This window comes from Budorcas taxicolor, chromosome 5, assembly GCF_023091745.1.
Source record: "Budorcas taxicolor isolate Tak-1 chromosome 5, Takin1.1, whole genome shotgun sequence".
In the NCBI taxonomy this organism is placed as follows: domain Eukaryota; kingdom Metazoa; phylum Chordata; class Mammalia; order Artiodactyla; family Bovidae; genus Budorcas; species Budorcas taxicolor.
This window is the reverse complement of record NC_068914.1, coordinates 75,690,037-75,716,843: the sequence shown is the minus strand read 5'-3', so window position 1 is coordinate 75,716,843 and position 26,807 is coordinate 75,690,037. Positions and strand designations below refer to the sequence as shown.

Below are 26,807 nucleotides of genomic sequence, written 5' to 3'. Positions count from 1 at the left end.
CCAGCAATCTTGATTCCAGCTTGTGATTCATCCAGCCTGGCAGGAGGTAAAGAGCCCACACAGCCTGAATGAGCTTATCACCTTGTGTGGGAATCTCTCTCTCTAGCCTGCCTGATGTACTCCTGTGTTCTGCTTAAGCAAATGCACCACTAGTCCTCAGGCTTGCCCCCAGCTATTTCAGATTTTATGGGAAGGGGGAGGAGTCTTTTCACCTGACACCAGAGTGGGTGCACGTAGGCTAATTGCCCAGCATCGGCTTCCAGGAGGGGACCCACTGGCCACTGGGGACCAACACTCATTATTTTTAAATTTTATTTATTTTATTTATTTTTGGCTGTGCTGAGTCTTCACTGCTGTGCGTGGACTTCCTCTAGCTGTGGTGAGCAGGGGCTTCTCCTTGTTATGGTGTTCAGGCTTCTCATTACGGGGTCACCTCTCGTTGTGGAGCACAGGTCTTACAGCACGCAGGCTCCAGCAGCTGTGGCACATGGGCTCTAGAGGATGGCTCCGTAGTTGTGGCAGATGGGCTTAGCTGCTCGTGACATGTGGAATCTGCTGGACCAGAGATCGAACCCGTGTCCTCTGCATTGGCAGGCAGATCCTTAACCACTGGACCACCAGGGAAGTCCCCACTACAGAAGTGACCCTGCTCTGTCTCTTCTCTATGTGAGTGACGCACTCTTCCACCCGGTGCTTGACTACATTGTCTTCCTTGGCAACTCTGATACTGACATGCAGTGGGCAGAAGTGCTTAGACTTCTATTCCTGGTGGTCAGCACTGTGACGATCTTAGCTCTCCCTCCATGTATTTGGAGCGCTCCCCTGACCCTGGTCATCAGGGCATGATGTTCTGCTTGACACCTTTCAAAACCAAAAGATATCACACTTATCCATTACACTGATGACATTATGCGGATTGGACTTGGTGAGCAAGAAGTAGCGACTATTGCAGGTATTGGTTTTGTTTCGTTTGCCGCCATCGCGCAACTTATGAGATCTTAGTTCCCCAACCAGGGGATCGAACCTGTGCCCTCAGCAATGAAGGTGCAGAATCCTAAGCATTGGAACACCAGTGAATTCCCCAGACGTTGTATTGTTTATTTCTTTTTTCTTTTTTCTTTTTTTTGGCTGCACTAGATCTGTGTTGCAGTACAGAGGCTGTTACAACCGGGCTTCTCTAGTTTCAGGGTGCAGGCTTAGCTGCCCAGAGGCGATTGGAATTTCAATTCCTCAGCCAGGGACTGAACATGTGCCCTGAATTGGAAGGCAGATTCTCAACCACTGAACCACCAGGGAAGTCCCCAGACATTGGTTTTTATTGGTGAAACATTTGTGTCTCAGAGAATGGGAAATAAACCTAGCTAAAGTCCAGGGCCTGTCACTGAAATTTCAAAGGTACAGTGGTGTGGGGTACATGGAAATATCCCTTCTGAAGTGAAGGATAACTTGTGTCATCTGGCCCATCCCACAGCCAACAGAGGAGTACAACACCTTAACGGGCCTCTTCAGGTTTTGGAAGCAGCATATTCCTCATTTGGGTGTGTTATATTGGCCTGATCACCAAGTGACTTGAAAAGCTGTAAGCTTTGAGTGGGACCAGGACAAGAGAAGGCTTTGCAACAGGTCAAGCTGCTGCACAAGCTCTGCTCCTCTGCCGTGTGGGCCACACAATCCAGTAGATGCCACGGTGCTGGGGCGAGAGTGGCAGACAGGATGCTGTTTGGAGTATCTGGCAGCCCCAAGAGGTGAACTGCCACACAGGCCCTTAGAATACTGGAGCCAAGTCCTGTCATCCTCCACAGACGACTACTCCTCTTTTTTATTAAAAAAAAAAAAATTGTTTGTTTATGGCTGTGCTGGGTCTTCTTGCTCCGTGGGCTTTTCTCCCCCTGTGGCGAGAGGGGGTTACTCTTCATTGAATTATACAGGTTTCTCATTATGGCGGCTTCTCTTGTGGTGGATCACAGGCTCTAGTTGCTTTGTTGCTCCTCAGCATGTAGGATCTTCCCAGACCAGGGATCAAACCCCTGTCTCCCGCATTGGCAGGTGGATTCTTTACCACTGAGCCACCAGAGAAGCTCTTTTGAGAAACAGCTCTTGGCTGCTACTGGGTCTTAGTAGAGACTGAATGCTTAAGCATGGGCCTCCAAATCGCTATGTGACCTGAGCTGCCCATCATGAACTGACCCACCAAGCCATAAAGCTGGGTATGCAAAGCTGCACTCCATCATCAAATTCAGTTTGGTTCAGTTGCTCAGTCGTGTCCGACTCTGCAACTCCATGAACTGCAGCACATCAGGCCTCCCTGTCCATCACTAACTCCTGGAGTTCACCCAAACTCATGTCCATTGAGTCGGTGATGCCATCCAACCATCTCATCCTCTGTCGTCCCCTTCTCCTCCTGCCCTCAATCTTTCCCAGGGTCTTTTCAAATGAGTCAGCTCTTCGTATCAGGTGTCTAAAGTATTGGAGTTTCAGCTTCAGCATCAGTCCTTCCAATGAACACCCAGGGCTGATCTCCTTTAGGATGGACTGGTTGGGTCTCCTTGCAGTCCAAGGGACTCTCAAGAGTCTTCTCCAACACCACAGTTCAAAAGCATCAGTTCTTCTGCACTTAGCTTTCTTTACCGTCCGACTCTCACATCCATACACGACTACTGGAAAAACCATAGCCTTGACTAGACGGACCTTTGTTGACAAATTAATGTCTCTGCTTTTTAATATGCTGTCTAGATTGGTCATAACTTTCCTTCCAAATTAAGGTGGTGTAAAAGAGATCAGGCTGAATAGACCCTGAAGGTACAAGTGAGTTACATGAAGAAATGGTCCAAATTCTCACGGCTCCACAAATTTGTCTCTCCTAGCCTCCACCCATAGCCTTAGAGGGAGTTCCCTATGGTCAACTGATGGAAGAAGAGAAGACTCAGGTCTGGTTTACAGATAATTCTGTGCAATATGCAGGCACCACCCACAAGTGAACATCTGCAATACTGTAGCCCCTTTGGGGGACATCCTGAAGGGCACTGTAAAGGGGAATGGTCCCTGTGGGCAGAACGTCGCACAGTGCACCTGGTCATTCACTTTGTTTGAAAGGAGACATGATCAGACATGTGACTTTATATCAACTCCTAGGCTGTGGCCAATGGTTTGGCTGAATCGTCAGTGACTTGGATGGAACGTGATTGGAAAATTTGTAACATGGAAACTTGGGGAAGATCTATGGGATAGAACTCTCCGAATGGGCAAAAAATATGAAGGTATTTGTGTTCCAAGGAAAAGTTCACAAAGAGTGACCTCAGTAGAGGAGGATTTTAATAATCAAGTGGATAGGATGATTTGTTATGTGAATACCAGTCAGTCTTTTTTCCCAGCCACCCACGTCGTTGCACAATGGGTCCATGAACAAAGTAGTCATTGTAGCCAGGACAGAGGTTATGCATGGACTCAGCTACATGGCTTTTCACTTACCAAGGCCAACCTGGCTAAGGCAATCACAGAGTGCCCAACTGGCAACAGCAGAGACCAACACTGGGCCCCCTGCATGGTGCCATTCCCGCATGAACAGTTGATTACATTTGACCACTTCCATCATGGAAGGGGCAGTGTTTTATTCTTAATAGAATAAATATTACTCTGGATATACATTTGCCTTCTCTGCATGCAAGTCTTCTGCCCAAACTACCATTCTGTGGATTTACAGAATGCCTAATCCACCATCACGGTATTCCACACAACATTGCTTTTGATCATGGAAGCTACTTATCAGCAAATGAAGTGTGTCAATGGGCCCATGCTCATGGGATTCACTGGTTTTACCGTGTTGCCTGCTATCCTGAAGCTACTGGTTTGATCAAATGGTGGAAAGGCCTTTTGAAGACTCTGTTACAGTACCAGCAACAGTGGCAATCCAGGCAGGACTGCTACCAGCCCAGACCCTTCAGGAATGAGTCTGGGTCACCCCACCAGGTAAAGAGCCATGACTCGCTGAGGTGCCTGCTGAAGGCAGAAAGAATACAATATGAGTAGCAGGAGAAAGTAGTTATAAATTTCCAGCACAGCAACATGACCAGTTATAGAAATGTGGTTTCTGTAATTGCAGAACTATAATTTTTGTATTTCCTCATTTTGTTATGAATATGTTTGTGTGTATAAAAATAAAATCGTTTTTCCCCTTTCCTATTTCCTATCATGTAACATAAGATGTATTGACTTTATATTACAATATTTAAGTAGCATGACCTTGTCATTGGCTTTATTTGGTGATTAGGTATAGTTTAAGAAGATGTGTGTTAACAAGAGGTGGACCTGTGATTATAAAATTTATGTGCCAACTTTACTGATCCAGAGTGTCCAGACACTTGGTCAAATATTATTCTGAGTAAGTCTGTGAAGGCATTTCTTCATGAGATTAACATTTGAATCAGCAGACTGAGTAAAGCAGGTTGTTCTCCCTTATGTGGGTGAGTCTTATCCAATCAGTTGAAGGTCTAAATAGAAAAAAAGGGCTGAGTAAGAGGGAACTCTTCTGCCTGACTGCTTGGTTGAGACATTGGTCTTTCTGGCCTCTAGACTCAGATTGAAACATCAAACGGATGAAGATATATTTCTATATCTTAAATATTTATATTTTAAATATTATCTATTATATACTTGAAATATTGGCTCTGTTTCTCTGAAGAACTCCAATCCAGGTATTATATCTTCTATTTAAAACAACTCTATTGAGGCACATTTTGCATATCATAATTCACCCTTTTCAAGCATATAACCCAATGATGCTTTTATCCCAGATTCATTCATTTATTCTCCAGCATAAATCAGTTTTAGAACACTTTGATCAACCCAATATGATCTCTCATGTGCATTTAATGTTAATCTCCCTCACCCCCTGCCCCTAGTAATTTGTAGTCTACTTTCCATCTTCATAGCTTTCCCTTTTCTGGATAGTTTACATAAGTGGAAATTTATGTGACCTCTTTTATCTAGCTTCTTTGAGTATGTTTTTCTGGTTTATCCACATTGTAGCCTGCATGCATAGTCTGTTCCTCTTTTTATTGTTGAATAGTACTTCACTGTATGGAGAGAGCATATTTTGTCCATCATTCACTTGTTTTTGGAATTTAGGTTGTTTTCAATTGGGCTATTATGAACTGGACATGGAACAACAGACTGGTTCCAAATAGGAAAAGGAGTCCATCAAGGCTGTATATTGTCACCCAGCTTATTTAACTTATATGCAGAGTACATCATGAGAAATGCTGGGCTGGAAGAAGCACAAGCTGGAATCAAGATTGCCAAGAGAAATATCAATAACCTCAGATATGCAGATGACACCACCCTTATGGCAGAAAGTGAAGAGGAACTAAAAAGCCTCTTGATGAAAGTGAAAGAGGAGAGTGAAAAAGTTGACTTAAATTTCAACATTCAGGAAACGAAGATCATGGCATCTGGTCCCATCACTTCATGGGAAATAGATGGGGAAACAGTGGAAACAGTGTCAGACTTTATTTTGGGGGGCTCTAAAATCACTGCAGATGGTGACTGCAGCCACGAAATTAAAAGACACTTACTCCTTGGAAGGAAAGTTATGACCAACCTAGATAGCATATTAAAAAGCAGAGACATTACTTTGTCAACAAAGGCCCGTCTAGTCAAGGCTATGGTTTTTCCAGTGGTCATGTATGGATGTGAGAGTTGGACTGTGAAGAAAGCTGAGCACCAAAGAATTGATGCTTTTGAACTGTGGTGTTGGAGAAGACTCTTGAGAGTCCCTTGGACTGCAAGGAGACCCAACCAGTCCATACTAAAGGAGACCAGTCCGGGGGGGTTCATTGTAAGGACTGATGCTGAGGCTGAAACTCCAATACTTTGGCCACCTCATGTGAAGAGCTGACTCATTGGAAAAGACCCTGATGCTGCGAGGGATTGGGGGCAGGAGAAGGGGGTGACAGAGGATGAGATGATTGGATGGCATCACCGACTCGATGGACACGAGTTTGGGCGAATTCCGGGAGTTGGTGACGGACAGGGAGGCTTGGCGAGCTGCGATTCATGGGGTCAAAAGAGTCGGACATGACTGAGCGACTGAGCTGAACTGATCATGACTAATGCCACTAAGAGCATTCCTGTGACAGTCGTTATATGGATACACTCTCACTTCTCTTAGATTGATATCTAAACGTGAAATTACTGGATCACAAGGTAAATTTACCAAAATGGCTCTACCATTTTACCTTTGCCACCAACAATTTGTGAAGATTCCTGTTTCTCCATATCTCTGAAAAGTTATTTATTACATATATTTTAAGATATGGCCATTACGTGAGAAATAATCCCCCCCAAAAGATTTTTAGAATATTCATTGAGGAGGAAAAGACCCTCTCAGAAACTGACTGAGGTCCTCCAGCGAGCAGAGGGCGCTCCAAGACAGGGCGCCTGCTCTTAGCTATTACACCGCCATCTTAGTGAGATCTTCGTTGCTAGGAGACGGAGATGCGTCCTTTGGCTTGGGAATCCTGCCACACCGCTCTCCCAGGTTTTCTCTAGCCTGAGGTCTGAGATCTAAGGTCTTAGATCTAAGGTCTGAGATCTAAGGTCTTAGATCTAACACACATCTGAGATCTAAGGTCTTCAGGGGCAGTCCCAGAAGGCTCTTTTCTAAGGACGTTTTCCTCCTTCCCTTTTAATGCTGGCCGTGGCAGGTGGAGGATCCTCGCCCAGATTCAGCTATGTCTAAGAAAGGGAAAAAAGCCAAGGTGCCGTTGTCGGATGAGGAGCAGCTCCTTCTGTTTCAGCAGAAGTTGCTGGCAGAGGAGGAGATGGCCAAGAAGAAAGAGAGGCTCCTGAACCAGTTCTTGAAGGTGATGGGTTTTTGCATTACTCTCTGCCCAACCCGCCCCCCTCCAACCCCTGCCCTGGTCCTGTCACCTTGACCCTGTCTTTGTGGCAGCCTCATTTTCATGGTAGCCTCCCCTCCCCCAGAAATCTTAAGACCCAGATAGACTTATATTTCAGGCAATATTGTATGGGGGAAGGAGCAGTTCTCTGTGAAGCATGGAGGTAGGGAGATGGTATAGAGCTGGACAATCACTACTGAGCCCCAGCACTGGGATAGTAGGTGCTATCATCTGTCTGAGCTATCTGAAAGTCTGATATTCTCCCTCAAGATGAGCCATTACAAACAATGTCCTGCTCTGATGCCTCCATCCAGAGGGAAACTCACCATCAGCTCAGTTCAGTCGCTCAGTCTTGTCCGACTCTTTGCGACCCCATGAATCACAGCACATCAGGCCTCCCTGTCCATCACCAACTCCCAGAGTTCACCCAAACTCATGTGCATCGAGTCGGTGATGCCATCCAGCCATCTCATCCTCTGTCGTCCCCTTCTCCTCCTGCCCCCAATCCCTCCCAGCATCAGAGTCTTTTCCAGTGAGTCAACTCTTCGCATGAGGTGGCCAAAATACTGGAGTTTCAGCTTTAGCATCATTTCTTCCAAAGAAATCCCAGGGCTGATTTCCCTCAGAATGGACTGGTTGGATCTCCTTGCAGTCCAAGGGACTCTCAAGAGTCTTCTCCAACATCACAGTTCAAAAGCATCAATTCTTCGGTGCTCAACCTCCCTAAAATGCCACTGGGCAGATCCTGTCTTACTTAAGACCCTCCCAAAACAAGAATAAAAACTCCTGAATGTTAGCCATCAGGTGCCTCAGAAAAGACAAAGGGTAAGATGTTAGTTGACAAACTAAATTTGATCTTGTTTGTTGTACTGTATCAGGGCTTTTAGCCCTGGTCTCTGGGGTTGTTGTTGTTGTTCAGTGACTAAGTCATATCTGACTCTTTGCAACCCCATGGACTGTAGCACTCCAGGCTCCTCTGTCCTCTATTATCTCCCAGAGTTTGCTCAAATTCATTTGTCCATTGAATCAGTGATACTATCTAACCGTCTCATCCTCTGACCTCCGGTGTATATGTGGGGTGGGGGGGTATATTTATTCCTTCCCACAGGACAAGCTGGCCAAGGAGGAGCACAACAGTGCTCTGAACCTTAATAAGATTAACACACAGTGGAGAACGGTCCTTCGGGAAGTCAAGACGAGAGAGCTTCATAAGGACATTGAGATCCTCAGCCAAACATTTGAACGAGTGGTGGACTGCAAGGACAGTGTCATCAAGGCAAGCTCTCTTCCCAAAGAAACACTTGATTATGACTGCTTCTGATCTCTTAATAGAATGGTCCTAGTGAATTAATTCATGTTAAAGCGCTCCCAAGACACATGCTGTGATGCAGCTAGGCTATCGTTCATTTCACTGAAGTGATAAATAGAATACTGAGCTGTCACCCCTCCCCTTCTGTTAGAGGAGCCATTCTCCTTGATCATCTGCTGCCTCAAACCAGTACCATACAGTATTAGAGTTGAAAGGCAGAGTAGACATCACCCAATGACTTGAACTTACTCCTAAACTTTCATTTCAATGTGAGAAGGCTTAGTTCCAGAGAGAGGAAGCAGTTTGCCCAAGGTCACACAGCTAGTCAGTGAGAGAGCTGTGACTACAGCATGGATTTCTTGATTCCCACTCCAGTACTTTATGCAACCAATTCCATGTGGCCTCTTGGATTCAACTTCAGTGGCCCTGGATAAGGCTGTGAAGATCTCTATTGGTAGGAACGGTTCTGGATCTCTAACCAATTCAATCAGCTAACTTTATGCCCTTGGGAGGTTCCTGAGTTGAGTACATACCATCTTTTTCTGTAAAGGATTTTTTTCTCTTGAATTTCAAGTCCCTATATTTAGGATCCCTCAATATCTGTTCCTGTTTGTTGCCCTGTTCTTACAACTGAACTTATGAGTTCCTCCTCTCTCCAGTCCCCTTTCCCATACTCCACAATCCGGTCTTCCTTATACTCTCTGTTTGGGTGGCTGGTGCCATTCACCATCACCCAACCCGGGAATCTGGGAATCATTCTAGCTTTGGCCTCCATCCCTGACTTCTGGTACTAAGTCTTATGTAACTCTTCTGCTTAAATAAGTCACACCCTGCTCTTCCCCACTATCCTGCTGTAGTTGAGACCCGGGTATTATCTCTACTGCAATGACTTCGAATCTTCCAGTGTTTGATTGTCTACACAACGACCAGGATTATCTTTCTAAAACAAAAATCTGTTCCTGTTACTCCACTGTGTAAATCTCCTTAGTGGCTCCATAAATAATGGCTCCCTTCCTGCACAGAAGGGACAAGCAAAGCCTTTCCTGCTCTGGCCTCTACCTGAACCTTTCATATAGCCAGCCTTCTTTCCTGTGCCTTTGCACATGCTGTTCCCTCTATCTGGAATTCTCTTTTCCTTATCTCCTCATTTTTCCTGGCAAATTCTTACTCCTCCTCCAAGAGTGACACAAATGACATCTCTACTATGAAGCCTTCCCCAGTGCCCTCTGTCTTTTATATCCCCTTATCACTGGGGAATCATCAACCTCATGGCATTTTCCATGTTGTGCTGTAACATTTTTTCAAATTTTTTAAAATGGGAATTTAATCTGCACCTGTTTTTTTTTTTTTCCCCTCAGAATTTATTTGTAATTTTCTATTTATATAACCTTTTCTACTGCAAGACTTCAGACTCCTTTGGAGACACTGAAAATGTCTTTTCATCTCTGAATCCTCAGCATCCAGCATGGTGCTGGTACAGAGCAGATTTAGTACACCTTAGCTGAGTGAGTGAATAGTCTTCCATTATCAGCACCTATTTCATAAGATCTTTTCCATACTAAAGTCGCTCAGTCGTGTCTGACTCTTTGAGACCCCACACAATTCTTTGCAACTCCCTGACGGGGCTGTAGCCTGCTAGGCTCCTCTGTCCATGGTATTCTCTAGGCAAGAATAGTGGGATGGGTTGCCATTCTCTACTCCAGGGGATCTTCCGCACCCAGAGATCGAACCTGGGTCTCCTACATTACAGGCAGATTCTTTATTGTCTAAGCTACCAGGGAAGCCCCATACTAAACAATGTGATAGTTTACAGTGAGTGGATCATCTGGACATTTGGTAAAGGCTTTTTTGCTTTATTCATTTTAATTTTGTTTTGCTTTTTTGAATAAGTAGTTCACCCACATTATTCAAAATTCAAAAGATAAAAAAGTTATGTACAGAAAAGTTCCCTCCCACTGGTGCCTTTCAACCACCCAGTGCCCCTCCTGATAATTTTAGTTGCATGAATAAAGCTTTTTTTTACACAGATAGTAGTATTACATAGTGTTCTGCCTCTTGCCTTTTTCCTTTAATAGTATATCCTGGGGACTATTCCACATTAGCCCATGCTTCTCATTTTGTTTTACAACTGCATAGTATTCTGTATTGTAATTTAACGTGTTACTTTGTCCTCGGTATTTCCTGTGTCTTGGTAATTCCAACTAGAAGCTTGCAGGTGCTGTGTTCTTTTATAGTAGCTGTTGATTAATTCATTGGGGGTTGCAAAATGCTGATTTTCTTTTTTTTTTAATGCTGATTTTCTAATAGTATCATTCTTTTTTCATTTATTAGTTCGAATACTTCTATAAAGAGATAGTTACTATAATTTACCATTCAGTTACCCAGAGGTATAATTTATATAAAAAATGCCTGACTCTTTCTCTTCCCTTTTATAAACCAGTTTTTTTTTTTTTAAATTCATTGTCTGGCATCCTCTAATGGGAATTGATTTTTTTAAGTATCCTGATAAACTCATAATCAAACATATTTGATATTTTTTAATCCATTGCCATTCTTATCCTTATTGATGTTCACATTGTCACTTTTTTTTTTTTTTTTTTTTTGCCAGTGGATGTCTTCTCATTATCTATTATAGCTACATCACAAACCACCTTAAATAAGCGACTTACAACAACAATTTATTTCACTCTCTCTCAGGGTGCTATAGGTTGACTTAGCTTAGCAGGGAGGTTCTTGCCTGGCACATCTCACATGGTTTTCAGTGAGATGTCACTTGGGACGGCAGTCACCTGGGGGCTTGACTGAGCTGCGTGTGTAAGATGACCGGCAGTTGCTTCTGACTGTCCACTGGGATCTCAGCGGGGCTGTTGACCGGATGAATGCTTTCACAGGGCCCCTCCACCGGCGCTGGCTTCTCACATTCCAAAGCGGGACAACCCGAGCTCCCAGAACCAAAGAATTGGCATTTAGAAACTAGGGAAAATAGGAACTAGGTAGCTGAATACATTTTTATTTTCTCACCCAGCTGCCATTCAGCCGAAGTGGTAACTCTGTTTCCTCCCCAGTCTTTAGCAAAGGACCTGTCAGAAGCCGAGGAGCAGCACGCCCACGCCCTGCGCAGCCACTTGCACAGCATCGACCAGCTCTTGGCCCTGCAGAGATGCCGGCTCAGCCTCCTCGAGGAAAATTACAACATGGAGCTGGAGGCCCTAACCAAGGAGTTTGAGACTGAAAGGTGTGGGGGCCAAAGAGGAGCTATGGGGCTGGGGGAGGGCGTTGAGCCCAGGGGCGTATCCAGAGCCTATGTCAAAATGCTACCTGTAAGCAGCCACCCACTTTCAGCGATCAAAATCCTACCTATCTACCTACCAGGAGGACAGCGATAGTGCAGGGAAATTAACAAGATGGCACCATTCAGGCCCTCTCACCCCACCCTCTCATGCCCTCTGCCCCACGTTCTGTAAACAATGATTATGTGATTGTTGAGGCCACTTGTAGCACTGCGCATGCGCGTCAGGAGGTACTCGCTTGGTTCCGGACTCCTTTGTGCGGTATGCCTCTATGAGCATCACCTGAAAAAGCCCAGAAGGGTTGTGTACAGTTATGTTGTGTTATATCTATGACTGCAGCGTCAGCCAGGAGAGAGGCTGTGTTATGGCTGCCATGCCAGCCTGGAGAGAATAAACCTGGCTACAGTTCCTATAGTGTCTGGGTCTTCTTTCAACCTCTTAGTTCTTGGCTTACCTTTCCTGGGTTCAGCGAACAGTGAGGACAGTGTGAACAGCAAGAAAATTGGCATCCGGAACAGGATCAGCAATACAGATGGGAAAGAGACTTTTCACTGCAACATTTTGTACTTTTTAAATTTTTTTATCATATGAGTATATTACCTATTCAAAAATCAAACTAATATTATTCATTTTTCCTGGCCCTGCAAAGGACAGAACCTGTGCTCTTTCTATTCTTCTTCAGTACCTAAGAGTTTGTACCATTCGTATAGTTTTATTACATACTGCTTTGCATTGTCATTATTGGTCCATATGTTTTATGCCTCAGAGCAGGAACAGTATCTTATCTCCTACAGGAAAACAATTATTGACCAACATGAAAAAGAGATTCACTACCTACAAGATGTCTTCATGGCCATGGAGCAGAACTACATAGATTCTGAATATGAAAGCAAGCTGGAGTTCCAGAGCATGTGGGATGATCTGAAAAACAAGGTATGGAGGGAGAGCAGATGGGCAGGGGGTGGGAAAAAGGGAGAAAAAAGTTCTGAAGGTAGTAGACCTAGAAGAGATCCCTTTACCCAACACAGTCAATAAAATGCCTGTTGCCACTGTAGGTATACCTCTGCAGCTTTTTGTAATTTTGTGAAAATTGGTAAGGAGGAAAGACCATCCTGAAATACCAAGAAAATGCATTTTAAAGCTAACACACACCAAGGAGATCCTCTCACTTCACCTCTGTGATCTGTAGAAGAAGAAATTAAGGTCCAAAGTGGGCCTTAATGACCTGCCAAAGTCAGGCTGCTGATCTGTGATCAAGCCAGGGGGGAGTCCAGTTCTCCTGCCACTTGGCCCCAAGAGCCGCCAACTTAGCCAGCCTGCAGACCTGGGTTTGGAGGGTAGAGTGCTTTGTTTTCATTTTGTCCCATAATGTTTCATACTAATTTTCATAAGCTTTCTACATTTAAAAATTGGGAGATTTCACAAAAAAATCCAAAACTGCAACTTCCCCTAAACAATTTAAAGATCTGGTAACACTGGGCCACATTTTCAAATGGGGACGTTCCCATGGAGCTGAGCAGCTGTGCCCTCACCCCCATCACCAATGGGGCATTTCCTCTGGGGTTCACCACCGGCCCCACAGAGCCCAGAGCACTTATTGTATCATCTGCCTGGTCTTCGTAGGCATTTTCACTGGCAACCTCTGCACCATGCTGTGCTACAAACAGTTCAAGAGGGGGAGGTGTTGGTGCCAGAGAAAGGGCGCTAATAGGTTAAGTCCAAGCACTGGCTATTGGGGATCACTTCCCAGAATTTAGAAGAGAAGCACTTTCTAAGACTGCAACTGGAGAACACAGTAGAAGATCTGTGGAGAAGGTTCCAGGATGCACTCAAGAATTACACTGATGCTACAGAGGATCGAAAGGTTGCCTTCGAGACTCTCAAGGTGAAGGACGAGAAAAGCTCCAAAGAGATTGAAGCACAGATGAAAAAAATACAGAAACTACAGGTTAGTGCAGCTAACCTGGGCGACTCACTGCTTTAACTGCTCCATTATCCGCTGTTCTTCTTCCCGTTTCCCCTGGGCTTCATCACTGTTTGGGGAGAGATGGTATGCTCTGATTTCAGTCCCCAGACAGTCCTATCTGCTCAGTGAAGACCCTCATGTAGTCAAGTGTTTTCCTCTCATCTACCCTGTTCCTCTAGGATTCCATTATTATTTTAAAAGGAAAGATCCTGGTGCACAGCCGCGAGAGTGAAGAACAGAATCAGGACATTCGTGAAGACAAGGAGTTGGTCCTGGTGCAACTGCGAAAACTGAAGGCCCAGAGGACTCAGGCCCGGGGAATAGCACAGGAGAACTTAGTCAAACTCACCCTGGAAAGCAATGCTACCCTCAAGGCCCTGAGGGAGATTGTCAACAAGGTAACAAAGGGGAGAGGGTAGCCAGAACAGAACCAGGGAACCTGGCTCCCTGCAGAGTGAAAGGGGCTGGAAAAACAGAGGGCTTCCCCCAGATTCCTACCTGAGTGCACACTTGGAATACCTATTTTAGTTCATGTTCCCCTGCCTCTGACATATTACTTTCTTTATTTAATATTTATTTTATTTCTGGGCTACATCGGGTCTTAGCCTTGGCATGAGCTTCTCTCTAGCTGTGGCGCGCAGGCTCAGTGGCTGCAGGACACGGGCTCTCCAGTTGAGGCACTCGGGCTCAGTTGTTGCAGTGTGTGGGATCTTAGTTCCCCACCCAGGGATGGAACCCATGTCCCCTGCATTGGAAGGCAGATCCTTAACCACTGGACCACCAGGAAGTCCCTCACCGCTCACCTCTTCAATTTAATGAGTTAATAGTGAATGAGTTTTAGAAGAATATAAAATATTTGGAATAGTGCTTGTAAGCCCTTCGTGTTGGATGTATTACTTTTGTATCCCATTTGGCTTCCCTGGATTGAAGTAAGGGAACCAACTCCACTATTTCCCCTTCCCAATCCCTTTCCTGATAGAAGGTTTCTGCTTGCTTCCATCAGGGTGAAAAGATTCTTAAACTTGCTGAAATATGTAGGAAATTTGAAACAGAAGAAGAGAAAGTGCTGCCTTTTTATTCATCGGTGTTGACTCCCAAGGAGCAGGAAGAGATAGAGACAATGGACCTAGAGGAGTTTAATGAAGAGCTTGGAAAGGTAAGGTTCCACGGGCCCAAGGCCACCACCTGAGGCTGGGGTGACAGCAGTGGGCTACACTTGCTAACAGATCCTACCACACACCTTCTCCCTGTAACTCACTCCCAGGTGATAATGGACTACAAAGGGATGGAGAATTTCTGGAAAAGGTACAACAAAGTGAAACTGGAGCAACTGAGCCTTCGGCACAGACGTGCTCAGTTGTTAGAAATCAATGAGAAGCTGCGGGAGATGCTCAGGCAATACTTGGATGGCATCTCTGTGAGTGATGAAGTGCTGAGCCAGCTCAACCCACTCTTCATCGTCAATCACCGCAGCAACTTACCCCAGCTCCTGCCCACGCCCACAGCCCAGCCAGGTGACAAAAAACCTCCAGCCACTTACAGCATCATTGAAGCGGCCCATGTGGTCTCCCACACCCTGTGATACAAGGGGAAAACCTCTTTTCAATTCCCAGAGAATGTTTTGAGAAACCCAAGGACTTTGCTATTAAAAAGCACCATGGAGTTTATGAACTCTCTGTATCTTTTCTATGTTGGATAAAACAGTCTACTTGGAGGATATTGGGAATACAGCAGCACTAGGGAGTAGAAAGGGCTTCCCAGGTGGCACTAATGGTAAAAAAATAAATAAATAAACCCACCTGCCAATGCAAGAGACGCGGGTTAGATCCCTGGGTTGGGAAGATCCCCTGGAGGAGGGTACAGCAACCCACCCCAGTATTCTTGCCTGGAGGATCCCCATGGACAGAGGAGCCTACGGGCCTACAGTCCACGGGGTCACAAAGAGTCGGCCACGACTGAAGCGACTTGGCACAGGGAGCAGAGAGAGTGCCAGGCAACTGCCCCGACGCTTACTTCTCAGTGAGGTATTGCTCCTCGGTGTCAGGACACCACGGGAGCCAAAACCCATGCTTTCAGGACCCAGAGATCCTATGGTCCTTGGTGTAAGTTAGGACAGGAAAAGGAGGCCAGGAGAACTGATCCAAAGCCTCCAACCACCCCCTGCCAAGCAGAACCCAACTAAGAATGCCTTTTTCCTCAGCCCTTTATCTCATTCCCACTTAAAAAGGCAGCCGCAGAAAGTATCAGGTGAAGAATGCAAAGTTTTTTTAAAATTGTTTATTATTTCTTTTTGCTCTTGTTTCGTTTCTCTTCCTTGAGCTTCTTTTTGGAGATTTTAGGACTGCTGGCCTTTCTGTATAGATGATACCCAATAAGGCCCAGGAGGGCTGGCACCATGGCCATGCCTACCAGAGGGAAAATGCCCTTCACCAGCTTCTGCCAGTAGTTGGCTCGGATCAGTGCAATCAGTTCCACGTCAAAATGCAGCTCTGCATCCGCTGGAGGCAGAGAGGAGGTGAGGGTTAGAATCCCTGTGGACTGTATCCAGGGCTCAGATCTGAATGCAAATAGGGAGGGCAAACCACACCACAGCAACATCTGTGACGTTGGCAAGATTTAAATGTGGGGCTGAGTTCTCTTAATGCGAGAGGCAGAGGAGGGTTATGAGGCTGTTGAGTGATAGTCATGTTTACCCCAAATATACAAGTGTGGCTTGTCTTCACTGACAGGTCTTTGACACAACAGGAGAACCTTTATGAAAAGTACAGGCTGTTCTCCATTTATAAGTTAGAGCACCTCTGTACTAACTGTATCTCTAAACAGCCACAAGGATAGAATCTTTGCAAGGCTGAAATTAACTGGACTTAAACTAGACTTTTAAAAATGTCACCAACCAATAAGCACACTCACTATGACTCTTTAAAAAAAGGAAAAAAAAACCAAACAGGTGTTTCAACATGGCTAGAGAGGCAGGATGTGGTTTAAGACGTTCGGAATGGAGAAATGAACAGGAGTGAGATGAGGGAGAAATGTAAACAAGCAGTACTGGAGATGAGGAGGCAACAGAGCTTTGGGTAAAAGAATTTCTCTTTAGTCCCCTGACTCTCTCTCTGGGTCTCCCTTTAAGCTAGAACTTAGGATAAGAATTTTTATCCCAGTACAACTCATTTTAGCTAATGGAACATTTCTTATAACCAAAAGCAAGAGATCTGCATCTTGGAAAATCTGTTTAGGCTCAGGCCTTAAAAAATAGGTATTAGCAGTGACCTGTGAGGACTTGGCTTTTTTTAGGATTTTTTTTTTTTTTTTGGTTGTGGACCATTTTTAAGTCTTTATTTAATTTGTTACAATATTGCTTCTGTTTTGTTTTGTTTTTTTGGCCCAGAGACATGGAACTCACACCCCCAGCATTGGAAGGGGAAGTGTTAACTAGAACCCCAGGGAGGCCCCCAGGCTTGGCTTTTACATGTTTTTATTTTGTTTTGAATTACTTGACTGTGACCCTTTTCACCAGCTCTTCTCTGGTGGAGGCTGAAAGGAACTGTGGAGATGTGGTGAGAAGCCATGCCAGCTGCACAAATGACAGTCTGGAGTTGTAGGAAAAGCACAGGAGAGAAGGCCAGAGTTCTCAGAGAGGTGGCACCGGCAGCAGACTCAGGTGGCTCAAGCGAGGGTCACCTCCCTAGAAAGTTGCCGGCTGCCAGAGGACAAGCCTGGTGGCATAAAAAGGTTATATGTCTCTAGTCCCTGCTGGTGATCTGAGGAGGAAAAAGGTGGCCCTGCAGAAGGAGGCATCAGCCAGTCCTATACCATTTAGCAAACTGGGTTTAGACCTCAGGCTTCAAAGTGCATAGCTCCTTGTAGCTCCTAGGGACTGTTTTTTCTGTTTGTTTTTTGGCTTTGCTCTCTGGCATGTGGGATCTTAGTTCCCTGACCAGGGCTCACACCCACGCTCTCTGAGTTGGAAGCACAGTCTTAACCTCTGGATCGCCAGGGAAGTCCCAGGGACTGGGTATCTCAATAGCCAGAGAGAGGCCTCGTCAGATTACCTGGGATAGATGGTGGAAATCCCCGTTTTCCATAGGCCAGGTGAGAAGGAATGATTACCCTTCGCTTCTCTCTAAGGAAAGGAATGTGAGTCATAGCCAGGGGTAGAACCAGGCGGGCCAACCACCTCAGTCCATCTGAAGTCCCACCAACAAAAACCTCTGGATATTCACACTCAAAACACGAACTTTCCCACCTGAGCACCAAACAGGTTGACTGGCCAAGGCGTCTCAACTCCACCGACAGAACCCCCAGCCAGAAAAAGCCTGAGGCTTCATCCAGAGCCCCCATGCCCAGAGACCAGGGCCTACCCAGTACGAAGCCAGAGCCCATTCTCTTGCCTCCTCTAGGAACAGAGACAGCCTCCACCCATGCAGAAAGGGTACACCCAAGCCCACCCCTGCCCAGATACTCACCCCACACACATGTCTAGAAGGCTCTGCTCCAGACCTTGAGGAAGAAGACACAAATGAATAGGAAGCTATCTACATTCCCCAAATCCTGGGAGAGGAAGATCAAACACTCCCCATGACCCTCAATTGAGCTCCCCACTTCTGGAATCTCTGGCTTCCAATGTGGTATGCGGCAAGAGGAGTACTAGGGGTGGGATTTGAAGCTCGGGAGGTGAGAACCCTGGGGGGGGCGGGCATTCCCAAGGTAGCTGAGAGGTTAAAGAGACTAAGAAAGGGCTTAGGTGGGGAAGAAATGGAATGGGAGGTGCAGCTCACATACCTGGTATCACCTGCTTTTGGCCAAGTTCTATAACCAGAGGGTCTCTGGTCAGAGAGGTGTCAAAGATGCGTCCATCTACCAGGCTGCCCTGGGGGTGGGAGGGAGAGCATCTGGAGCGCACACCTATACCGCTCCCCCCCAGCAGGGTGCGCACACACCTGGCCTCGGGCCGCAACCCCTAGCAGCTGCAGTCTAACGTTCCCTTTCGGGCAGAAAGGGACAGGAAGCCCCAAAAGGGCGGGCACTTCTCGGAGATCCCTCCACCCTTCACTTCACTGCGGAAGAGCAGGGAAGGGGAAAGGGTAGGGAACAGGCGCGCCCCTCCCCCCCGCCACGTGCCGGAGGACCCCAGGGCCGGAGTTACTCCGGGACCGCTTGCCACGTGTCCATGCCAAAGCTGACGTGTTTCAGCGGGGCGCCGCCCCCCGGGCCCCGCCGCGGCCCCCCAGGCCCCTCACCGAGTAGTGTATGTGAAGCGTGTCTCCAAAGGCAGCAGGCTCAGCACACGGCTCGGGGGGCTCCACCTACGATCGCCCTACGCGAGTCAGGGAGGCTCCTGCCCTCGACGCGGCACCCCCAATTCGGTGCCTGCACTCCCTCCTCCCCGCTCCCAGGATCCTTTAGACCCCGACCTTCCCCGCACCCGGGCCCGACCTCCATCCATAGCGCCCGCCGGGGATTCTCTCCTCCTCACCAGGGTCTCCACTTGGAGGGTCCGGACAGGACTTTCGGTTTCGGACCCAGCCTCCGCCCGGCACACCGCCCCCCTGAGCAGCAGCAGCAGCAGCAGTCGGAGCGGGAGAAGTGAGGGGCGCAGAGTCATAACTGGGTGCGGGCAGGGCTCGGGGCACGCAGGACAAGCCGCTGGATGACAAGGGCTGGGACCGCAGTTCCTTCGGCGCCCAGGCCAGACTGGATGGGACGGGGCGGGTCGCGACGCGCCAGCTCCTCCTCCCGCAGCCCTTCCTCCACCTAGTCCCCACCTCCTGGAGGGAGGAGGCCACGGGAGCTCTCCCGGCCCTCTGAGATCCCGACGGTGAGACTCCGACCTGTCGGTTAGCTGTTCGTTGGGTCCCACAGCGAGGGGCTGAGTCACATCGTAGCATCCGTTTACGATTACCTATTGTGTTCCAGACACTCGTCTGTAATCCTCAAAACCACCTTGAAAGGTAGACATAATTGTTTCTGTTTTACAGATGAGGAACTGGGTGTTCGGGTTAAGTAACTTTAACTTACTCAAGTTAAACTAGCTAGTTAAACTAGCTTAACTAACTAGGTTAAGCTAGTTTAACTAGCTAGGTGATGACAGAGGCAGGATTCAACCCTAGGACTACCTGAGTCTAGTCCACTTGCTCCCTGATCTTTCCTCTTAAGTCTCCTCACACCTATCCTGCCAGGATCTGGCTGGCCCACCTCAGCCCAGCAGTTGTCAAAGATGGCAGCCCTCTCCCACATCCAGCCATTCAGCTTGCATTCCTGGAGGTCATATACCCAAAAGGAGGCAGGGTGCTGTGCCATCACCCCACCCTTAGGGACGGTAGTTGAAAAGAGCACAGGGCTGTTTACTGTAAGGAGCGGGTGGATCCCTGGTCTTTTCCTCTGAGAGTACCATTTATTTTCTTTTTCAACAAACCTGTCAAAATGGCAGCTACATACACCCCTTTTGTTTGTGCAAAGACTTGTTTTTAGGAGTTTTTCTGTTATTTCAGATGACCCTACCAATCCCCTTCTGCATGATTCAAGCCCTCACTGCCCACTTAGGCCTTAGGTATCTGGATTCTGCCCATCAGTGAGCTCACAGTCATCATTGTTTGGGGTCACCTCTTAGGCCTTGTCTTCCTTAACATCTCTCCGGTCCGTGATGCCCCTGAGCTCTGACTGCCCTCCCAAGCTTTAGACACAACTTGTGTACTGCAGCCCTCCACCTGGATGTCTGATCAGTACCTCAAATCAACACACACACTACCGTACTCATTGCTCTTTCTCCTCCATCCCACCTGTAACAGTCTGGATTTTGCACCCAGTGTCCTGTTTCTATTTGTTCTGCTATCAGCCTTTGCTGTGATTCTTCTCTTACCTGTCCCACATCCAACCAGTCTTCTCTGGATTCTCCCTCCACAGCCTCTCCAGCTCTCTTTCCATTCCCATGGCTACCACCCTAATTAATCCTTCATTCTTTCTTTCTTTCGGGTTGTTTAGGCTGTGCTAGGTCTTCTTTGCTGTGCTGGGGCTTTCTCTCTGGTTGCAGTGAGCAGTGGCTACTCTCGTTGTGGAGAGCAGCCTTCATTGCGGTGGTTTCTCTTATTTTGGGGCATAGGCTCTAGGCTGCTCGGGCTTCAGGAGCTGCAGCTTGCAAGGCTCACTAGTTGTGGTGCATGGGCTTAGTTGCCCCGAGGCATGTGGAATCTTCCTGGACCAAGGATCTAACCCGTGTCCTCCGAACTGGCAGGCAGATTCTTAACCACTGGACCACCAGGGAAGTCCCTCTTTAGGGTTATCTTTTTTTTCTTTAAAGCCCCTTTTATGCAGAGTACATCGTGAGAAACGCTGGGCTGGAAGAAGCACAAGCTGGAATCAAGACTGCCAGGAGAAATATCAATAACCTCAGATATGCAGATGACACCAGCCTTATGGCAGAAAGTGAAGAGGAACTAAAAAGCCTCTTGATGAAAGTGAAAGAGGAGAGTGAAAAAGTTGGCTTAAAGCTCAATATTCAGAAGATGAAGATCATGGCATCTGGTTCCATCACTTCATGGGAAATAGATGGGGAAACAGTGTCAGACTTTATTTTTTTGGGCTCCAAAATCACTGCAGATGGTGATTGCAGCCATGAAATTAAAAGACATTTACTCCTTGGAAGAAAAGTTATGACCAATCTAGATAGCACATTGAAAAGCAAAGACATTGCTTTGCTAACAAAGGTTCGTCTAGTCAAGGCTATGGTTTTTCCAGTAGTCATGTGTGGATGTGAGAGTGGGACTGTGAAGTAAGCTGAATGCAGAAGAATTGATGCTTTTGAACTGTGGTGTTGGAGAAGACTCTTGAGAGTCCCTTGGCCTGCAAGGAGATCCAACCAGTCCATTCTAAAGGAGATCAGTCCTGGGTGTTCTTTGGAAGGAACGATGCTAAAGCTGAAACTCCAGTACTTTGGCCACCTCATGCGAAGAGTTGACTCATGGCAAAGACTCTGATGCTGGGAGGGATTGGGGGCAGGAGGAAAAGGGGACAACAGAGGATGAGATGGCTGGATGGCATCACCGACTCGATGGACATGAGTTTGAGTGAACTCCGGGAGTTGGTGATGGACAGGGAGGCCTGGCGTGCTGCGATTCATGGGGTCGAAGAGAGTCAGACACGACTGAGCAACTGAACTGAACTGAAGGGTGATGGAACACTCTATATCTTGATAGGGATGTGGGTTACATGGGTGTATGCTTATCAGACTGTATGTGTGCACTGTATGCAAATTCTACCTCAAATTTTTTAAAAAGGAAACAATATCAAACACAAAAAAACTATATTAAAAAAAAACCCAAAACCATTATTTCCAAGCCTCCCTTCAAGTCTGATACAGTCAATAAGACATAATATTGTCCTGGACTTTCAGGGAGGCTGCTTAAAAGGAGCTAATTTAGCTAAGAAATGTGTCATAGTGCTTCACCGCCTCCCCCAGTCTCCTTCCCTTCCTTCTTCCTGTTGCCTAGAATGTAGATGAGATGAACTACACTCTAGCAGCTATATTAGACCACGAGGTGAGCATGAGGATGTAAGCTACATGCTAGGACAGTGATAACTATAGCGCCACCATTCCAAGCCTACACCAGGTTACCTTTTAACTGAGGTAGAAATTAACCTCTATCTTGTTAAAACAACAAAGAGTAATTAAGCCCTCAGCCTCTTTCTACTCTAGCCCATTCTGTACACTGTGGCTATCTGTTCAGCTTCAGTCATGTTACCTACCTGCCCACTAAAAAGCCTGCATGGCTCCACATTGCCCAGTGAATTAAATTCAGACAACCTGACATACCAATTGAAAGTTTTCATTATCTGGTCTTAATCTGCCTTTCCAAATTTTGCTTTGATTCCATTAAAATAAAAGCCTTAAAAACAGGAACTTCACTTTTCCCATTTTTATATTCTCATTGCCTAGTAGGGTGCCTGACACATTAGATGCTCAAAAAATGTTTACATATAAATTGAATCAAATCCTTTTGGCATCATGATGCTCTTGGCATCGGATGAACCTGCATTGTTTTCATCTCTGTGCACAGCTCATGCTCCTCCCTCACCTGTCAAGCTCCCTCTAAGCCAAGCTCAAAGATCATCTCCTCTGTGAAGTTCCGATCCCCTAGCTGGAAGTGACTGATTTCTGAACTTCAGGCAAACGCCTGGGGACTTTATTGTACTCCCCCTTGTGTTGTAGTTAGTTGTGTATTCCTGCTCCTTCCTCCCCTTCTCAAGAGTGACCTCACCGATGGCAAGGACGAGGCTGTGATCATATCTGGAGTCCCTTAGGTGCCAGCTGCACAATACCCTCCATACAACAGATTCTAGACAAATATGCTTTGAGTAAATGCACTATGCAATACTGAGACACCATTAGAGGGAAAACCTAACTATACTAATACAGAAAACCTCCAAGACAAGCATATATACCTTTAAGGTAAAAAAAAAAAACTAGACTGATACATGTGATAGGAGCCCCTTTGTATTTTAACCCCTTCCCAAATACGGATAGATACATATATTTAGAAAAGGAGAGGATGCACACCCAACAACTGAGGGTGGTTACCTCTGGGAACAGAGGGAGCAGAGGGGAACAAGTACTACATGTTGCTCTGAACATTTATGAGGTATTTGAATCTTTTGCAATAGGAATTATTTGGGTTACAAAAATAAACTGTAAAATTTTGAGTGAATGAACATGATATCCAGCCATCCAAGATGATGTGTGGGAAGTGCTGAAGGAGTTGGGCTAACAGAGCTAAAGGAGCCAGACTGAGAAGCAAAGCGTCCTTGTGCTGTTGTTCCAGCCGCACTGCATGACTTATGGGATCTTAGTTCCCCTACCAGGGATTGAACCTGGGGCCCTGGCAGTAACAGTGCTGAGTCCTAACCACTAGACCACCAGGGAATTCCTGAAAAACATTTCCTGTAATTACAGAGGACATGGGTAACTTTGCGCTTAGTCACTCAGTCGTGTCTGACTCTGTGACCCCATGGACTGCGGCCCACCAGCTCCGCTGTCCATGGGGATTCTCCAGGAAAGAAAACTGGAGGGGGTTGCCATTTACTTCTTCAGGGGAACTTCCCAACCCAGGGAATGAACCCAGGTTTTCTGCATTGCAGGCAGATTCTTTACCGTCTGAGCCACCAGGGAAGCTCAGGTAACTTTGCAGATCCTCGAAGTGGGATTTTTTTTTTTTTTGAAAGTGGTATTTTTAAACAAGTGAGAAAGGGTATAAAGGCAGAGGGCCAGATATTTCGGGAAAATGAACAGACCAGTTTGGCTAAAGTAAGGGATTTAGCCAGGAGCGTAGACAGAGGTAACTGGAGAGACAAGTAAGAGTTGGTATGGAGAGGCTTGATTGGTAGTGAGAATCCACTGAAAGTTTCTGGGCGAAGGGGTTACACTGAACACCGTGCTGATGCAGTGCTAGAGATAGAAGGTTACTCTCTTGCCCAGCTCTGAGGCTTTGTTTGGTAACCTGAATGGGAATGGGTGAGAGGGCAATAGCAGAAAAGGGCAAAACTAAGGCAACAGTATCCCCCACAGAGGGCAGCACAAGCCTTCTTGGACCCAGGAGGGACCAAGGAGGGAGTTTTCTCCTTAGGTCAAGTTAGGAGCCTGTGTGTGCATGCTCAGTCGCTCAGTTGTGTTAGAGTCGTGTCTTTGTGACCCCATGGACTGCAGCCCACCAGGCTCCTCTGTCAATGGAATTTTCCAGGCAAGAATACTGGAGTGGGTTTCCATTTTCTATTCCAAGGGATCTTCCTGACCCAGGAATCAAACTTGTATATCCTACGTCTCCTGCATTGGCAGGTGGATTCTTTACCAGTGAGCCAGCTAGACAGGCAGAGAAAGGTGACATGGCCTTGGGAAAGATAGGGGAGACTGGCCCAACCTGACTCAAGGCACAAGTTAATCATAGGGCCACCCCTGGAGCGGCTTCCACCTTCAGAGGTGTCTGTGTCAGCAAGTAGGAGAAACCACCACATACTCCTGGCTTCCAAGCTTCAGGGGCACCCACCATGCCCAGCTTGGTCAAAGACAATGATGTTGATTCCTTCATCAAAGCTGAGTGACTATTATGTGCCAGATAGCAAGCAAGGCATTGCTTTTTAAATGGTTTTAATATGTTTAACAGATTGCTAATAAATAAAAACTTAAGTGAGTCAGCATATAAAATCTGGGTTCAAAACTGAATGCCGTATTTTCAGGAGCATGCATACCCAGGCTGACTAGATGTTTTCTTTTTGCATCTGATTATGTGCTCATAACCAGGAATGATACGTTACCCTCCCCCCCCCCCCACTATCCCCTTTGGCTGTTCTAGCCATGGATGTATTGTGCCATCGATACAAGATCTGGCATAGGCAAAAACAGATTCTCCATCTCCTATTACCTAAAGGCAGGATTCCTATATTCAGAACTCAGAAAAAAGCTAGCACCCAAATCCCTGTAGTTCGAAACCCCAAGCTAAGCCCTCCAACCCTTGGAAGGCCTTGTACTCAATTCTGTTCTGGGACAGTTCTCGACAACATGTGGGAGGGAGTGCTGGGTGGACCAGTTCATTCTCAAACCTCCTGCCTGGCCGAGCCTAACTGTTCAGACCTCCTCAGAGACAGCTCTCAATGCACCTGTTTTGAAGGAAGGCTCAGGCAGGAAGCAGGTATGGGCCGAGCTGTCAGCTCTGGGCAGAGATAGCAGAGTTCTGGTTTGTGTGTTGCCCTCTCCACCACATTCAGCTCGGAAGTTAGATCTGCTGCTAAACTAGAGCCCAGATACTCTTCTGTGGCTCATGGCCACAGTGACACAAACAAGGAGACACTTACCTTCAAGCCTTGATGGTGAATAGTTCTGGCCCAAGTCCCTCACTTCCAGACCTCCACCATGGCCTTTCGGCAGCACTGCGCCCTTTATCAGTCAATGCTTAAATTTCCTCACACCTAACCCTTTCTTCCCTTGCTCAGGAACTCAGGGTCATCCTTACCCTTCCCAGTAATCAAGGCCAGGAAAACTAATTTGAATGAAAAGCCTGCAGAGGGAAAAAGGCACTTGGATCCCAAGACTCCCCAGTGGCCAGCTTGATTCTCTAAACCTCCAGTTCCCAGGTTTAAAAAAAAAAAAAAAAAAAAAAAAAGGAGAGAATTGGACTTTGACCCTTCTACCTCCACACCCTTCTGAGCTGGAAAAGAGACTGTTCTTAATATTTTGACTGCCTGCACAAAGACACCACTCCCTGCTCCAAGCAGTGGCAAGGGGGTATCCCTTCTACACTCTCACTACCCCATATGGTACTCTGTGGTTATCCCAAAGAATTCCAGAGCAGCCTAGGAACAGACTTCCTGGTCTCTCCCTCGGTGCCATGGTTTAACTCCACTCTTAGCACAGGTCTGCAGACACGAAGGTGCAGAATAAATACCTGCCAGCCGTCTGCTCTAACCAATCTAATTACCTGCAAGTAGAGATAGTGAGGTGACTTCCCAGAGCTTTCAGACCTAATGCCTCTAGTCCGAGAAAGTCACACCCACTCACACTTATCCTGCCTGTCACTGACTCCATCCCACCTGGCCCGATCCAAGGCTTTCCACTAGCTTTCTCTAGGCTCACTTCAGAAGCTCCCTTGCCCAGATTATCCTGAAGTATATCCTAGGCCAAGCCATGAATGAGGAGCTTTTCGTGTTCTGGGAAGAGAAGGTTGCATTTGTCTTAAGAGCTGGATGCTAAACATTCACCTTCCAGGTTAAGTCTCCCTTTCATCTCCCCATGTCCTCCTCCATCCCCCCAAAAGCTAGAAGTTTCAAGCAACTGCCACAAGAGAGCTTCCCCTCTTTCCTGGCATTCTAGACTGACTACTGAGGGTCACAGGGACTAGACCATCCTCTCCCCAAGTTGTCAGAGGTCAAAAGACCCCCACTGGCCTGCCATCCAGGTAAAGTCCTCTCCACTACCATTATCTTATGCAGGGCTGTAGCTCTAGAAGTAATCTATTTGTTAGTATACAAATAATGCACTTGGGCAAGTACTCCTAACTTATCAGCAACCTCGGTCACCAAGCAGGACTTCTGAGGAACCCAGGAGGGGGAAAGCATCACCTGGTTTTGAGGGTTATGTGGGTAGTGTTCAAAGCTTATGGGGTTCATAGAGCAATGTCTGATTGAAGTAGTTTAAGGGTTTCATAAGGGCAGATGTGCTGATCCTTAACCATGATGGCTTATTTTAATAGCAAGAGAAGGGCTGAAAAAGAAGATTGCCAGGGGAGGCAGCAGGGAGGTAGCTGAACACAAAGGATAATTTCACACTGGTATTGGGGCTCTCAAACTTATTACATGCCCAAATCCTG

General features: G+C 46.6%; 2 protein-coding genes across 3 annotated transcripts; one reads left to right on the top strand and one right to left on the bottom strand.

Moving 5' to 3' along the window:
• Positions 1–6,728: 6,728 nt before the first annotated feature.
• Positions 6,729–15,043, top strand: CCDC65 (coiled-coil domain containing 65). The gene is made up of 8 exons (XM_052641313.1): positions 6,729–6,860; positions 8,005–8,172; positions 11,271–11,440; positions 12,290–12,428; positions 13,246–13,443; positions 13,641–13,859; positions 14,465–14,617; positions 14,726–15,043. Exons 1-8 carry the CDS (start codon positions 6,729–6,731, stop codon positions 15,041–15,043), a joined length of 1,497 nt encoding a protein of 498 aa, XP_052497273.1.
• A 693-nt stretch (positions 15,044–15,736) lies between these two features.
• On the bottom strand, positions 15,737–19,135 carry FKBP11 (FKBP prolyl isomerase 11). 2 transcript variants are annotated; one of them, XM_052640773.1, is made up of 6 exons: positions 18,935–19,135; positions 18,699–18,764; positions 18,241–18,328; positions 17,925–17,958; positions 17,511–17,581; positions 15,737–15,959 (listed from the first exon to the last, which is right to left on the bottom strand). In XM_052640773.1, the coding sequence occupies exons 1-6, from the start codon at positions 19,061–19,063 to the stop codon at positions 15,742–15,744; spliced, it is 606 nt and encodes a 201-aa protein (XP_052496733.1). In that variant the 5' UTR covers positions 19,064–19,135; the 3' UTR covers positions 15,737–15,741. The 2 variants fall into 2 exon arrangements, with proteins under 2 accessions (XP_052496733.1, XP_052496734.1); XM_052640774.1 differs by lacking the exon at positions 18,699–18,764.
• Between the last annotated feature and the right edge of the window lie 7,672 nt (positions 19,136–26,807).